The 15,498-nt window shown below is 29.4% G+C and overlaps 4 protein-coding genes across 27 annotated transcripts; 3 read left to right on the forward strand and 1 right to left on the reverse strand.

The window, feature by feature from the left end:
- Nucleotides 1-91: 91 nt before the first annotated feature.
- LOC105662746 (transmembrane protein 223) lies at nt 92-1,543 on the forward strand. Of its 4 annotated transcripts, none has more exons than XM_076528923.1 (6): nt 92-109; nt 471-554; nt 717-759; nt 860-982; nt 1,053-1,195; nt 1,315-1,543. In XM_076528923.1, the coding sequence occupies exons 2-6, from the start codon at nt 522-524 to the stop codon at nt 1,456-1,458; spliced, it is 486 nt and encodes a 161-aa protein (XP_076385038.1). In that variant the 5' UTR covers nt 92-109; nt 471-521; the 3' UTR covers nt 1,459-1,543. The 4 variants fall into 4 exon arrangements, with proteins under 4 accessions (XP_076385038.1, XP_012143112.2, XP_012143099.2 ...); XM_012287722.2 differs by lacking the exon at nt 92-109 and adding an exon at nt 208-370; XM_012287709.2 differs by lacking the exon at nt 92-109 and having other exon boundaries at nt 219-549.
- A 58-nt stretch (nt 1,544-1,601) lies between these two features.
- LOC100877120 (beta-1,3-galactosyltransferase brn) lies at nt 1,602-9,030 on the reverse strand. Of its 20 annotated transcripts, XR_013037263.1 has the most exons (7): nt 8,902-9,030; nt 7,828-8,750; nt 6,643-7,752; nt 4,217-4,366; nt 3,947-4,082; nt 3,755-3,832; nt 2,931-3,049 (listed from the first exon to the last, which is right to left on the reverse strand). XR_013037263.1 is itself a non-coding variant. In XM_012287670.2 (6 exons), the coding sequence occupies exons 1-6, from the start codon at nt 6,704-6,706 to the stop codon at nt 1,808-1,810; spliced, it is 954 nt and encodes a 317-aa protein (XP_012143060.1). In that variant the 5' UTR covers nt 6,707-6,845; the 3' UTR covers nt 1,602-1,807. The 20 variants fall into 20 exon arrangements, 12 of the variants coding, with proteins under 12 accessions (XP_012143060.1, XP_012143056.1, XP_012143068.1 ...); XM_012287670.2 differs by lacking the exons at nt 3,755-3,832; nt 3,947-4,082; nt 4,217-4,366; nt 7,828-8,750; nt 8,902-9,030 and adding exons at nt 1,602-2,066; nt 2,145-2,390; nt 2,500-2,711 and having other exon boundaries at nt 2,803-2,957; nt 3,032-3,049; nt 6,643-6,845; XM_012287666.2 differs by lacking the exons at nt 3,755-3,832; nt 3,947-4,082; nt 4,217-4,366; nt 7,828-8,750; nt 8,902-9,030 and adding exons at nt 1,602-2,066; nt 2,145-2,408; nt 2,500-2,711 and having other exon boundaries at nt 2,803-2,957; nt 3,032-3,049; nt 6,643-6,845.
- Nucleotides 4,906-6,112, forward strand: LOC100877008 (microtubule nucleation factor SSNA1). Its single transcript, XM_003699731.3, has 3 exons — nt 4,906-5,046; nt 5,201-5,400; nt 5,464-6,112. Exons 1-3 carry the CDS (start codon nt 4,995-4,997, stop codon nt 5,569-5,571), a joined length of 360 nt encoding a protein of 119 aa, XP_003699779.1. The 5' UTR covers nt 4,906-4,994; the 3' UTR covers nt 5,572-6,112.
- On the forward strand, nt 8,944-14,637 carry Cdc27 (cell division cycle protein 27). Of its 2 annotated transcripts, none has more exons than XM_003699729.3 (13): nt 8,944-9,085; nt 9,606-9,681; nt 9,773-9,920; nt 9,995-10,378; nt 10,447-10,756; nt 10,838-11,026; nt 11,109-11,355; nt 11,428-11,608; nt 11,678-11,903; nt 11,996-12,123; nt 12,188-12,509; nt 12,589-12,736; nt 12,892-14,637. In XM_003699729.3, the coding sequence occupies exons 1-13, from the start codon at nt 9,062-9,064 to the stop codon at nt 13,017-13,019; spliced, it is 2,511 nt and encodes an 836-aa protein (XP_003699777.1). In that variant the 5' UTR covers nt 8,944-9,061; the 3' UTR covers nt 13,020-14,637. The 2 variants fall into 2 exon arrangements, with proteins under 2 accessions (XP_003699777.1, XP_076385022.1); XM_076528907.1 differs by having other exon boundaries at nt 10,447-10,738.
- The last annotated feature ends 861 nt before the right edge of the window (nt 14,638-15,498 follow it).

Consider the following 15,498-nt stretch of genomic DNA (forward strand, 5'->3'; position numbering starts at 1 on the left):
ATCGGTCATCTTCGGTCCATTGAAATATATTTTAAAATAGTAAATATGAGTACTTATTATTTAATATCAGATTTTAAACAATTCCAAGAAAAAACATATAAATAAATAGGTTGTTATAAATTTTCCACAAAATTTAATATAAATATCGATATATCGTTGATCGTTCCTACCCCTACTTCACAGTTATTTTGTATGGTGTTGTTCCTAACCTAATTTTCAAGCACCATTAACTGCAGATATAGTAGTCACTGCAAATACTAAAATATAAGCTTTGTTTTATTCATTAAATTAAAAATATTATCCTTGTTTCATTCTTAAACTTAATTAAAATGTATGATAGAAATGCTGTAAACTTGAACTGAAGATAAAAGTACATTTCAAAGATCTACATTATATTACATTATAAAAATGCTTAGCTTTTTACATTGTAGAAATGCAACAAATTATATCAAATTACAAACTTTTTACAGATCATTCACTAAGAATGTTAGACAAAAAGATTCTAAACCATTTAATTTTTCATGTCGGTACCCATTCAGAATAAACAATGTAAGGTAATAATCTAATACTTAAAGTTTATTAAAAAGTATTTCTTGAAAAATATATATTATGTAATACATTATGATTAAAATAAAAATCTTGTTAGATATGTTATTATTTTGAAAAATATTTTACTTTAATCACTATAGTATTTACATTTCTTCATTCTTACATAGAGAGTATGGACAAAAAACAAAAGCGGACAGTTTTCATGTGAATGTAAATATAAAAAATAATGTACTGTTATATAAGTATGAAAACCCTCGATACTTCCGTACCTTTAGAGCTTTCTGCTTCATATGGATCTTTTTTTCTTCAGTATTGTCATATTATACATTTGATCCAAAATTTATATTAACGTGGAGAAAAAATGTATCTTGGGCTGAGTATCTGAAACTAAATGGAACAAATTTATTGTATTTTGTATATGCAATAATAGTCGGTAAGTTATTTACAAACTATGCCATTATGTTGCAAGTATTCTAGTGTCATTTTTATATTCTGATATTTAGGACCTTCTGCTTTTTTCTTATTGTATATGGCAAATAAGAAATTTGTAAAATTCATTATTTTACACCCTGGTGGTACATCTGTGTCTTTAGTCACTCATCATTTATTTAAACGTCAAGATGTTCTCACAGTCCCTGTTAATAAAGTAAGTGTATTACTACCAGTAATAATATCAACAATAATAATATATTATTGATTTTATATTGCTTTCATAATTTATTGTACCTAACATATTGTACCTAACTTTTCATTATCTATTTGAAGGTAACAGCTATTTGTTCACGGAACAGAATGAGGGATTACTTACCACTAAAAGTTCAAGGAAAATCATTTTATTATTTAGTAGATGCTGAGGGAAAATTCATAAATGAAAAATTATTTGATTGTACAGTTGGTACACGAAAATGATACCAGAAATATTGCGCAGTCATATATTACATATTGTATATAATTCTTATAAATAAACTTTAAACAACTTGTATTTATTCAATAACTGTTTTATTTTTGATATTATACAAACCAAAAATACAACTGTGTTAAAAGTAGAAAAATAGTATACAAATAATGTTTATTGTAAATATACTAAATAAATAACAATTACAATTTTACATAAAATATATTTTTATAAGCTATATAGTTATGTTAGTAACATTAATATGCATAGTATATATCATTTTACTTTGAAATTATAATTTGTACAGCAGTTGAATGTACATAATTTAAATACCCTGATTGCATTAAATACATGTTATTAAATTTAATATTTTTGACGGTCATAATATTTGCTAGAATATTTGCTCAAACGATCACTGTATCCATCATCATGATATTTATCTTCTGCTTTATAATACACTTCTGGTGTTGACCCTACATGTCCTTGCCAATATCGTGTCCAGTAAAGATCTTCTGGATTAATATCATGAGGGTGTTTTGCATTTCGAAATACATGTACACAATATATAAGACTACCTACTAAAGTCAAAAATCCAAATACCAAAAATACTATTCCCAAGATCCTAAAAATTATTAATTTTAATTAAACATACCTGAATTTAATTTAAAGTACAAGGTAAAATTAGAAAGAGTATACTTACCAAACTATTAATGGCTGGAAAAATTGAATTACTATAACAAAACCTAATGCAACAAGAATCAAACCCAGATTGATAAGTAACATGAGGCAACAAACACCCTTTGTGTTTGGACAAAAAGGATTGGGTGTTGACATAGTTTCTATGATTATACCATTTTTTTTAGATATATGAGATTTCACTGATTTTGCAGAGCCATAACTACAATGACTAGGTGCTCGATGACCCATTCTTGAACTTGGAGATAAACTGTGAGGAGACATGTGGCTATAATCATAAGTGTAAAATAATGTTTATAAATTATAATTTAGATAATACAACATATACTAAGAACATTATACTTTATTATATTTTCAACCTTATATCTGAAGTTGTTCTATATGCAGCACTTGTAACATATATGTCTGAACCATTGTCACATATACTACCATGCGAAGTACTTTTATTAAGGGGATGAAGACTGTGTCTTGAAGATCCAGATAATACTGAACCTCTACTATTGGGTACATTTTGCAACTGTCTTCCTTCTTTCTCATATTTTTCTGGATGATTCTTTTTCATTGGCTTCACCTTAAAATTAAACATTATAAATATAAACTTGTTCTTAGGACATAAGTAAATATATTTACAATTATTATGCATATGTATATTTGCAAATTACCATTGTAGTATGATCATTGGATACAATATATTCTGATATAGTACGATCTGATGGAGCACAATGACTTTCATTTCCATCTGTTAAATATTCTTGACTATTATGATATCCAGGGTATCTTGAAGTTTTTGTCATTGTAAAACAAGTACTTATATATTCTGTTTACAAAAGTAGTATTTTTCAACAAACTATGTCATATATTATACATTTATGTACATATTTGTATACATACTAGTTACAGGAAACTGAACTAAAAATTAAAACATAAATAAATTAAATTTTAAACAAATAAATGAACAAATTGATTACATGAAATAATTAAATAAAAAACTTAAACAAGAATTAATCATTGATAGAATATATACTTTAAATAATAATAATAATGTTTAATGTAAAGTATAAATGTAACTTTCTAATTATACATAATTACTATTTATAAAATAAATGTATGAAGTGCTTTTTTTAAATTAAATGAGAACAATAAAGAAGAAGTAGGCTTGTCTGTAAATGAAATCATTTAATTATCATAAAATCTTTCAGTCGTACGGCCTAGCCGCCAATATGCTTGTGTCAGCAAAGAAATCCTAATTTGGTGACATGATGTCATTTGCGAAGGTCGTATGCATCTTCAAATGAAAACAAAATCATCCTACATGTAACTATTATCTTCGATCTATTGTTTGTTATATGTAGATTGCTTAGATTTTACCAACATATGTTTCTAACATTTTACATAACAAATTTTTATTCCACTTGCAAAAAAACTTCTATTCGTACTTAACTAAACTTTATCAAATCAATAATCCAAAAAATTAAGATCAAGTTATTTTCTCTCGTTACTCTTATTTCTAACAATTTTTCATTTTCATTTTTCATCCTTTTGAAGTCTATTATTTATTAAACATTAAATTTTTGGTATTACGAAAACTCGAAAGCATTATGTTGAAAGTTTTACCTACGCAAGCGCCGTAAATCGTGTCAATTTGCAACCAAATGTTAACTGCTTTCAATTTATTTTTTTCCAATGATCTATCTTAATTAACAATCAAAATAAAAAATCAGTATTTAATTAAAACATTTGAACGAAAAGACGATACATAAATTACAACATAATCTCGTGTATCACTATTAAATATGACAATCATACCTGCGTTAAATACTCATGTTAAAGAAACTTGTTGAAAGTAAATTTTATTCGTCGTATTTTATATACTAGTAAATTCGTATGTGTGTACGAAACGTCTTTTTCTTGTCACAAAACGTCGACTAAACACAAAATAATACTGGAACATAATTGTCACTTGATTATGTATTCGTGCAATATTTGGTATGTTATACTATTTAATAAAACACTCTTGCTTTTTAATTGAAAAGACACACGCAGAATGATTTTAAGAGCAACTTATAAGATACTGACTTATTCGCATTCGATCGATGAATGCGTGCAGAATACAACTGCGTTTCGAAGGCTTTCACGTTGGCGTAAAGATCCTGAGCGAAAGGTGCATTTATTGCACCTTGCTAATCGAAAACGTTTCGTGACGCCTTTAAAAGGCAAGGCAGCAAGCTACATGTTTGTAGAGATGCAATATTTTGTTGTTACAAAAAAGTCATATTTTAAATGTCAACAATTATTTGTCAGTTTGTAAAAATAAGTATACATTAGAAAATTGCTTTATATACAGGTGTTCGTTATTAACAATATTATGATGTTAATTTTATTTTTATTTATTTAATAAATGCTTAACTTACTACTTAAGTTAAACAGTGTTTATCTATTTACACAAAATCTGACTCATCTTACTATTTTATTATTCTATGTTATATTACCACGCGTTATATCGCCGTACATTATATTACCATCTTTACCACCGTGCGTTATATTGTCACATGTACAGCTACGCATCATATCATCCATTTGTTAATTGTCTATGTATGAATGGTAGTAGTTATTAAAAAGTGTGACTGCTTTGTTAATTTTTGAATTATAATTTTGTAATGACAAGCGCGCATGCGTCGAAAGAAATTTTTTTTCCAAATTCCGCGCCAAAACTGAACCGTTTGTTTAGGTTCTGTTGTAGAGGTTGCGATGATTTAAATTAAATTTCCAGTGAATCCTTTTTTGGTAGAAAAAGAATATTTTTTATTATTACAAGAATACTTTAATTTTATTGTTTGTGCATGGAGGGTTTGAAATGTCTCAACACGGTGCTGCTTTGCAAGCATACAATCAAGAACTTGTAAAGTGTAAATAACTTTTGTATAACCTATAATTTATAATTATTTGTTTATAATGTAATTGATAAAAAATACATATTGTTCTATTGTGTTAACGAAATTATAGGTTATTAATTCGTATATTTAATTTTATAGTATTATCTTACCAGTTTTATTCTTTTAGGCCTGGAAGAAATGAAATTAAGACGTATGGAATTGCAAGCTCAAATTGAATCTCAAGAAGAAGAAAAAAATAATTTGCAAAGAGAAATAGAAAAATTGTCATATAAATTAACAGGCTTAAATGATAGTCTAACTAAAAGAATAGCTGTTAGAAATGAATATGACAGAACTATTGCTGATACAGAAACAGCATATATCAAGGTATACATATGTGATTATAATTAATTTGTAAACTTTATAATACAAATTTCAATATTATTGCAGATTTTGGAAAGTTCACAGTTGTTACTGAACATGATAAAAAAGGAAGCCACAAATTTAGACCAAACCTTACTGAAAACAAACATGGATAAACAACAATATCAGTCATAAATAAATACATCAAAAACTAATAAAAGATTAAATAACAAACATTGAACATATAAATTGAACAGAAATATTTATTGTATCTTAAGTACAATTAATGACAAAGTTATTAGTAACAATTCTACAAGTACAAAACTGTAAATATTTTGAAAATTTACTAATTCTTTCCATCATATGTACATGCTAATACATTCTATTACTTCTTAATTTGTACTATTATAAATACTGACATTTCTATGATAGCATTAACCTTATAATATTATACTTTTTACCTGCCAGTCAGATTTATGGAACAATAATTCTTATGTTACATACTATATATTACATTAATGAAGTTATTTAGTGTTTGCATCAGTGACTTTTATAGTGGATCAGCCTAGTTAGTAATACTGTACATTATTTACATGAAAATGTTAGAATAAATTATATTTGATAGTTCATTATGTATATAAAAAGTAATTAATGTATTTAAGTCGATTTTAAATACTGAACTATTTTTAAATGTATTTTTTTAATAAATTAATTTTTTAATGTAACATTTTATAACCCTGTTTATAATTTTTTAACAATTTGCACTTATTGTATCATTTTTTAAAATTATGATTTTAAAGTAATTAATGTATTTAATAGGTGAAAATGTACTTTGCTTTAAATATAAACTATTAATACACTTCTAAATCTACGAAGAATGCAAGTATGTTATTACATAATACAAGTTTTATTCATTAAAATAAAACTCTGTAAAAACAATTAAAAATTTAGGCATTACCAAGTGTTTTCTGCTCATTCCATACATTTAACAATTCATTTGGATTTCCATAACCATGAGAAGTTACTACATATTTATAATTAAATTTTGTGTAGTCCTTCTTATAAAAATGAAATTCTTCACAATGGAAGGGTTCAATATTTGCTTTTTTAGCAACTAGGCCTAAATAAATATCATCAAATCTAAAATGCTTTGTATAAAGACTAGAATAATACATATCTAAAAGAGCTTCTTTAGATAATATGTATGCTCCAGCTGTGACATATGGTGGCCATAAATGGTATGGGTATTCGCGAAGAGAAACGTACCATTTAGAAGATTTGTGACGATGTGGTGAAGAGACAAATACAAATCCTGCAAATAGTCTAACATCTTCTGGAAGTTCAAAATCAAAAATTTGTCTTTTCACTCTAAAAGGTTCATTCATCATAGTTTTATTACTATCCCTATCTTTCTCTGTAAAATTGGTAATAATTGAAGGAATTGTATTTAGACTGTTATATAGAGATTTTTCTTCTGATCCATGAATAATTTTTTCTGCAGTAATCTTCTCTTTTAAGTTGTTATACATAGGTAAATCGTGCTTATTCAATATATGAACATTTCTTTGTATAACAGTATCATTAATATATGGTTCTTCTCTGATATCACTATCTTTGATTTCCCTCTTATGAGCTTCAAATTTCTTGGGTTCTTTCAAATAACTAGGGTAATTAGTTGGGTTTCTTATAAATCTTAAAACATTTTTTACCGAAACATATATATCATCATCAACAAACATATAAAACTTTGAATTCAAGCAGCGTTTTATTAACCATTTAAAACTCATCATAGTTTTTATAGTATTATTATAATATGTATCTATAAAATTTGCTTGTATAATATCTTTGTATGTTGCAGCTTCAACTTTTACTTTTGCTTGAATTTCATCAGAGGGAGATATGCCTAACATAAAAACTGTTTTTGAAGGTACATCAAAGAATCGTTTTTCAAAACCCCAAGAATTTCTAATTGCTGACCTTCTTTCAAAATGTTCTATTGCAGATTTCACTATATATACAACACGAAAAGTAGTGCGAGGAGTTTCTATGCATTTTTCATGATTATCAATCAAAAATGAAAAATTATAATCATTTATAGGATCAACAACAGGTTTTTCATTATGTCGTAATGCATTTACAAATTCATGAATGTCACCTTCATATGGATACACAAAATTTGAATCATATGTAATTTCAAACATATGTGTGAATACACCAAAAAAATCAAGCACTGCGACAAGACCAATACAAATGCAGACATACTTTAATTTGATCTTTCTTATTAAATGAACACATTTTTGAAAACAAGAACGTAATAAACAATACATTCTTGCAAAATAGAAATTACATAATTTATGTTTTACTATTTACAAAAATCTGTAAAATAACAGTACATATTTATGTTGTATTTTTGTCAATTTTCCATTATTTAAAATATAAAGAAACACTTACATAGTTAGCATAAAAATATACTTGATCTTTTGACAGCCTTAAAGTTGTATTGGCAGTACATTTTACTAAATATATTATTAGATTAAAATAGTAATTCTTTAATTATAAATTATACTTCGTACTTTGTACAATTGATATTTCATATTATTTGGTTAGTATTTGATATTTGTATACGTATGAACATAATCTTTTTAATCTATTAACTGATTTATGTTAGTTTTTGTCAAATATTCGATGGAACGTATATTTTCATTGTTAGATGTTTATACACAAATATGTGAAAACTTAATTTTATATTCCTTTCCACATTTTTGTCGGTAGAATTATACTAACTTCATCTGCACATATTACCAACCGAACGTAGCAACTGTTTGAATTTGAAAAATTATTTTGTAATATATGATAAATTAATTTGCTGTTAATATGTAGTACTGCTAACAGAATTACATGCTAGATGATGACAAAATTAACATTCTGTTGATACAATTTTGTAAATATATCATAATTAAATGACAATTTTTATTCTTTCTGCGCATGTTGGCTCTGTTCTGTTCTGCACACTGTGATCTATGCTAATGCGCATACGCTCTTATGACAAACGTGATACTAAAAATATATATAGCGGACAAAAAGTTTCACTAGTTCTAATTCTTATTGAATACAGCATATTTTGTTCATTAAACAAAATACTTCTTTTTTCTATACCCATATATTTTATAAATACATTGATATAATTAAGTACGATATTTCTTTTATCCTATATATTCTTGTATATTCATCATCAGTTTTTGTTGTCCGTTCGTTTTCCCCCCCGTGTATATTACTACGCCAACAGAAGCGGACTGTAGAATGATATCACACTGCTGACGAAGAGTCTTTTGAACTTAGCCGAGATGCGCGAGTTACTACAGTTCTCTCGTGAACTGTAAATCATGAATTAAAATTTTTTTATATTCAGAAAATTTAAATAAATTATTAAATTACATGTATGTAGGAAAAATTTAATATATGATATGTAAAAATAAGATTGTATTAACTTTACGTAGAATTGACGTTTCTTCGATGTTGGCTAACCTTTGTTCTGAAGTCAGTCGTTCACTTCAAAAGAATCGGAGCAAGATGGACTCCTAAGAAATTTTTATACACAGCAGTCATTCGACTTTGGATTTTCTACATTAAATTTCCTTCAAACGTTCGAGATTATTCTTATATGACTAAGCTTGCAGTGTGAAGGATGATTGTACAGGAGCCAGTGCAGGTAAAGTAAACGAAGTTCAAAAAGATAGTTGCCAGTGACGTGCAATTTTCTCTCCGGGCGCATTCACACTTATTGATACTGACATGAGAAATCGAATCCGTTTATACATTTGTTTTCTCCTTAACGGAAAACTGATTTCTAATTTTCTGCAATATTTCATGATGCTCGATACGTTTTATCAATTTATCCAGCTTTTATTTAATATCGCATTAAATACATTCTTTATTCGAGGGTGAGCTTCCTTAGGGTTGTTTGCTTTTGCGAAATGGACGTAAATGGGAGGGGTTATAACTAAATACATACAAATGACGTTTACAGGTTCTTACAGCTTATTAAATTTATGAATTTACATAAGTTTTGATAAGCTGCTTTTTGAATTAATAATTTAACAAATATTGTGTATATATATCCTTGTTTATAAAAATACGATTAAACGATTTTTTATTACTGGACTGTTTTGTTATTTATATTATGAATTTTTTCAACATGTTATGATATATATATGTATATCTGATTATAGGCGGCCATATGGCATTGTTTAAATCATTATGCTTATCCGGATGCAATATTTTTAGCAGAAAGATTATGTGCAGAAGGCAAGTTTTATTTTGTTACATGATTTTTATAATTTTTAAGTCATTTTTATATCTTAATTAGAGTTGTATTACTGTTTGTAATATTTTACAGTTGATACAGAAGAAACTCTATTTCTTTTGGCAACTTGTTATTATCGATCAGGTCGAGTTAGGCAAGCTTACGCGTTACTTTCTAAAAAAGCTCCAAGTTCTGCACAATGCAGATTTCTGTTAGCCAAATGTTGTTACGATTTAGAAAAGTAAGTGTGAAATTATTTATGATTTTTATTATATGCACTGAATTACATATATAATTTTATATTTAAATTTGTAGGTATGCAGAGGCAGAGGCAGCAATAATAGGAGGATATTATAAGCAATTGAAAAATTTAGAAGAAATTGCAACTCAGTTTGGTGAACATGCTTGTTTTTCTCTTCAGATTATAGCAAAAATTTATTACAAAATGATGCGTACTGCAAAGGGAAATGACGCACATAAATTGGCTTTAAAGTTAAACCCATTTCTTTGGCATTCATTTGAAGAATTATGTAATGTTGGTGAAGTGGTAGATCCTGCAAAAGTTTTTCAGTTAGATAAGCTAGACAATTTTGCGATGTGCCATGGTAGTACACCTACTCCTAATTATGCCACTGAATCTGATCTCATTTTACCTAATAATAATTCAAACAGTACACCTACTATAAATGGCATTAACGTGTAAGTACATGTTAATTTAGCATGTAATTATGTTTGTGTTGTATTAATATTTGATGCGTATCTTGTAGTACTCCTGCACAAATGACAACGGCATCAACTATAATGAATGGCATAGGATCTAGTATACGGTTGTATTCCTCTGTAGATGAAAGCCCTCAAAGTTTACATTATAGTAATTGTTCTTCGATATCACCAAGGGCTAAACTTCCACGATACCGTAGTATGTTTAGTAATACTATGAGTCCCCTTACTCCAAGTTTTGGTATTTTACCACTGGAAAGCAATACACCTGAACCTGCAGTTTTACCTTCTCATACAACTCTTACAGAAGCCAATGATCAGAAAAGTTTAGCAAAACGTGTAAGGGCTCATGTAGGGGTAAGATTTAAGTAGCGGTCGTCGTATTTTTAAACATATATTATGTACTATGTGATTGCAGTGTAATGCTTTAATTTATAGCAACTAATGTCGAGGAAAGATACACCCTTACAACAAGGAAAACCAGTATTTTCACAGTCTGGGAATACCAGTAACAGCGCCAATATAGTAACAGTTACTCCTACCACTCCAACACCAACTCCACCAACATTACAAGGTACTAATGTCAGACGTTCATCGAGACTCTTCAGCAATAGCTACTCAGTTAAGGTAGTTAATTTTGTTATTTAAATATTTTTGATGATATAGATATAATTTAGAAGTGTAGTCTAAATATTTTCTCTCGTATTAGGAAAATAATAAATCTCCAAATAGGAATAAATTTGCCACTCCTAAATCTCCATCTCGGAAAACGAAAGCTAGACTTTCGAAAACTAATTTGAATAAAACTAATTTCAACGAACTAAATGAGAGAAATCGGAATGAGAAAGAAAAAAGTGAAACTATCACATCGGAAAAAGCTGTAACTAGCGTGAATGCTTTAAATAATCAAAGCAGTGCTAATATTTGTGCAGTAACACTTCAAAAACAATGTGCTGGTATGTTGATAACACTGTTATTTAATTTTGAAAAAAAAAAAGTTTGTTTTTAAATAATACATATATTTTTAGAAGGTCTAATGGCACTGCTACGCGAGTTAGGAATGGCATATCAACATTTAAGTCAATTTAATTGCACTCAAGCTGTTGAGATATTAAGTGTTCTTCCAGCACAACATTATAATACAGGATGGGTACTTTCTATGTTAGCTCGTGCACACTTTGAGATGGTAGATTATAAGAAAGCTGCAAGGTAAATATTAGTTAACATATAATGTTGTAAAACGAAATTATATGTATTAATAATCTAATATTTTTTAAGTTATTTCGCTGAAGTGAGACATTTGGAACCTCAAAGGACTGAACTTATGGAAATTTATAGTACAGTTTTGTGGCATTTACATGCTGAAGTGCAACTGTCTACTCTTGCACAAGAACTTGTTTCCGAGGATCGTAATTCGCCAGCTGCTTGGTGCTCTACAGGAAATTTATTTTCTGCGCAAACAGAACACGAAACGGCAATTAAATTCTTCCAAAGAGCTATTCAGGTATGTTTATTTCAATATTTTTTTTTATTCTTCACTTCTATGCATATATTAAATAATATTTATGACGAGAATCGTATGTTTTAAACATTTAGGTAGATCCAAATTTCCCATATGCCTATACACTTCTTGGACACGAATATGTTATGACAGAAGAATTAGATAAGGCTATTACTGCATTTCGTAATGCCATTAGGCTTGATCCTAGGCATTATAACGCATGGTAAGTCTTGACAAAAATATGTATGAAATATATTTTCATCCTATAATACTTCTTTATTGTACAGGTTTGGATTGGGGACAATATTCTCCAAGCAAGAACAATACAGTTTGGCAGAATTGCATTTTAAACGTGCTTTACAAATAAATCCACAAAATTCTGCCATAATGTGCCACATCGGTGTTGTGCAACATGCACTCAAGAAAACTGACCAAGCTTTAAAGACTTTAAACACCGCCATTGCAAATGACCCCGACAATACCTTATGCAAATTTCATCGTGCTAGTATAAACTTTTCAATTGGCCGGCACACGGAAGCGCTTAGGGAATTTGAGGAATTGAAAAATATTGTACCCAAAGAGTCTCTAGTCTACTATTCCATAGGAAAAGTAAATGTCTTTACGAGTTGTTCTTATGATCTTTGAACCATTCATCTTTAATTTAAACATGTTATCCTTTTTTTTACAGATACATAAAAAGTTGGGTAATACTCATCTTGCGCTAATGTATTTTAGTTGGGCGACAGATTTAGACCCAAAAGGTGTTAACAGTCAAATTAAAGAAGTTATATTAAGTCCTGGTCAAGGGGACGAAGAATCGCCGGCCACTCAGTCAGGTACATATTCAGTATACGATGCAATCTCGCTGCAAGATTCTAGAATCCACCAAATATAAATTTCGTGTACTCAAATCTTTTGCTTGAAATGTTATATTTCTTAATGATTATGGTTAAACGTTGTGATTGTATCTTTTATATTTGTACACATATAGACGAACAGCCGATGCAAAACAATTCAATGGAACAAGAGATTGAAACCAACAGAGAAGGAAGTGCCGCGGGACCTGCCGCAAATGTTGCAGTCGAAGCTCATGCCGACGATAGCGACGATAGTTTATGAAGATATCCTACTGTGTGCAAGATTGCTATAAAATGAAGCATTATTGCGCGTCACCATTTGTATCGATCTGGTTGATTCATTTTTTCAATTTAGATCATTGCAAATTCATTAGGGAATGTACGGAATTCCGAGCTTTCGAGATCGCGACAGAAAATTTCTGGTGAAATCGGGCGAGATTTCAGTATTCTGATACGAATCGGATCTACTCGATAAAAGTCGGACGCGTTCGGTTCCTGAATACGCTTTGAAATTGAAAAATTTATTTATTCTATTTTACCTATTTTATAGGTCACGAAAAATTATCCCTAATGTAATGTGCCAGTAGGGAATCGAGTCGTTCGATAGATAGAACTGAATTTTGGGATCCTGCGCCGTACCATAATATTGAAATCTCGTCCAATCTTGACTGATCTCGGCCGAGCGTCGATCGAAGATTTTTCTGATCCGTCCCGAGGTTCGGGTTCTTGACATTTTGAACAATATGCACACTTCTGAAATTCATACTTTCGCGTGGACTCGACAATTTCATCTGGATTATCGCTTTATCGTTAGACTTTTAATATTTCCCGTCGTTTTAGTTTCGTATAGCGTTGCATCCTTCGGAAAATCGAAACAGAATTCGATTTTTTCATGTTTCCCGATCCGTTACGAGTTAATCTTTTTTCGCGTTCGTCCAAGAAAAACATTCAAACGATCGGTGTTCTCCGAAAGAGAAATTCCGTAAACATCCGTTTCATCGATTTGTATATTACGCGTTTCTCTGTATATTTTTTTTATGATTACTTCTCTTATCTTTTATATATATATACATATACATATAGTGTTTAATCACACTTTCGTTAAGGATTTACGGTTCAATACAGATTACTGTATTGTATCGGGTATGAATGAGTGTAAACACGTACGTAAGCATGTCGTAAGTAGATAGGAAAAATATAATTAATTAAGTAAATGAGTACGAGAAAGTGTAAATGTAAATTATTATTATTATTATTATTATTATTATTATTATTGTATTATCAGTGTTATTACCATTAGTGCTATCAGTACTATTATCCATACAATTACCGTTGTTGATTTAGTTATTACGAAAACTATTTTGGCCATGTGAATGGCCATCGGACGATCGTGCAATTCTCGTCGTGAAACACAGTTATTGATGGGTCAATCTTCATGGTGAACCGATATCGTGGGCAATTTAAAATTGTACCCGTTATCTACTTGGCAAACAGACGATTTCGATGACTATGGACGAGTCAAAACTAGAGATGTGCGGATATCCGAGATTACCGGTTCATGTCGGGTTCGGAAATATTCGTGTCATCAAGCGGAAATTCGGAAGTATGTATATTCCTATATATCAATTTTCGGGACCTTGAATTTTGGTACCCGAGACTTGATTTGGGATTGTATTCAAAATATCATACATTTTCAAATTCCAAATTCTGAATTTTTTCGAACCAGACGATAGCCCGTGCAGTTTACCGGGCTACCCGCACATCCCTAAGTAAAATCCAATTCGCGAGTGTTCAAGCGGAGTGTCTCAAAAGTCTATCGCATATCTTTATCGATGAAACCCTGCTATTGTTCTGAATAAAATGTATTCTACAATTATGAATTCGCTGTACAATAATTAACATTTTCTCCTATTATCACATTAGGAATAACTTATCAAACGTTCTGTTTCTTTTTGTTAAAAATTGCAAACTTGTTGCGCATCTTTTCCTTTATGTTTTTCAAAATCAGAATATGGGGCGATTCAATAAATTTTTGCTATAGACTTGTTTTGAGACCCGTGACTTTTAAATTCTTTCATGCTGCATGCGACAAGAATCTCTGTATCGTTGTATAATATTTTGGTGTTCGTATTCATGGGAATACAAAATGCGTTACGGTGTTATCAGATTATACGTATATCTGTATATTCTGTTGGCAAAATGATATACGCATACGTTACAAGACATTGTTTTAACGCAAGGGTCGTAGCATTTTATATTGTGTAAGAAAGAAAAGAAAAAGGTGATGAAAAGAACAGACGAAATGGCCGACTGAAAACCTTGTATATATACATAAAATCTGTATATATAATATATATATCTATATAAGCATACGTATAATATGTGATACGGCATCTCGTCCTTGTTTCTTCTTTTCAATTAAAGCGTATCCTAACTGTTTCAACCTTACATGTTGTCTCTAAAGATGACTTTTTTGTGAGATTTTGTTTAGGCGTCCTTTGGTTCTTCACATGCTATAAAATTACAATTAATTTTTTATTCAAATTCATATATGAATAACATGGTAGTTAATGAATTACCGTGTTGATCGTTAAGAAACTGAATATAATCTAGTACCTTACTCTTTTCTTTGTTTAAGATTTCTCTGACCAAAGGTCAAAAACAGTGAATTTAGTGTTTCCATTACGCTTTACTTTTCTCCGTACTTGTTTTTCTCTTTATTACAGAAAGCGTAGGAAATA

This window comes from Megachile rotundata, chromosome 2 (genome assembly GCF_050947335.1).
Source record: "Megachile rotundata isolate GNS110a chromosome 2, iyMegRotu1, whole genome shotgun sequence".
In the NCBI taxonomy this organism is placed as follows: domain Eukaryota; kingdom Metazoa; phylum Arthropoda; class Insecta; order Hymenoptera; family Megachilidae; genus Megachile; species Megachile rotundata.

What these genes read in the sequence shown, in the direction of transcription:
- LOC100877120 (XM_003699685.3), bottom strand. Translation starts at nt 7,703, where the DNA reads ATGTATTGTTTATTACGTTCTTGTTTTCAAAAATGTGTTCATTTAATA.
- Cdc27 (XM_003699729.3), top strand. Translation starts at nt 9,062, where the DNA reads ATGATTGTACAGGAGCCAGTGCAG. An exon ending in TGTTGTTACGATTTAGAAAA is followed by an intron (nt 9,921 to 9,994) that starts GTAAGTGTGAAA and finishes TTAAATTTGTAG; the next exon opens with GTATGCAGAGGCAGAGGCAG. An exon ending in GATTATAAGAAAGCTGCAAG is followed by an intron (nt 11,609 to 11,677) that starts GTAAATATTAGT and finishes ATATTTTTTAAG; the next exon opens with TTATTTCGCTGAAGTGAGAC.
- LOC105662746 (XM_012287700.2), top strand. Translation starts at nt 409, where the DNA reads ATGCTTAGCTTTTTACATTGTAGAAATGCAACAAATTATATCAAATTA. An exon ending in TTCAGAATAAACAATGTAAG is followed by an intron (nt 555 to 716) that starts GTAATAATCTAA and finishes ATTCTTACATAG; the next exon opens with AGAGTATGGACAAAAAACAA. An exon ending in TGTATATGCAATAATAGTCG is followed by an intron (nt 983 to 1,052) that starts GTAAGTTATTTA and finishes TCTGATATTTAG; the next exon opens with GACCTTCTGCTTTTTTCTTA.
- LOC100877008 (XM_003699731.3), top strand. Translation starts at nt 4,995, where the DNA reads ATGTCTCAACACGGTGCTGCTTTGCAAGCATACAATCAAGAACTTGTA. An exon ending in CAATCAAGAACTTGTAAAGT is followed by an intron (nt 5,047 to 5,200) that starts GTAAATAACTTT and finishes TTATTCTTTTAG; the next exon opens with GCCTGGAAGAAATGAAATTA. An exon ending in CAGAAACAGCATATATCAAG is followed by an intron (nt 5,401 to 5,463) that starts GTATACATATGT and finishes ATATTATTGCAG; the next exon opens with ATTTTGGAAAGTTCACAGTT.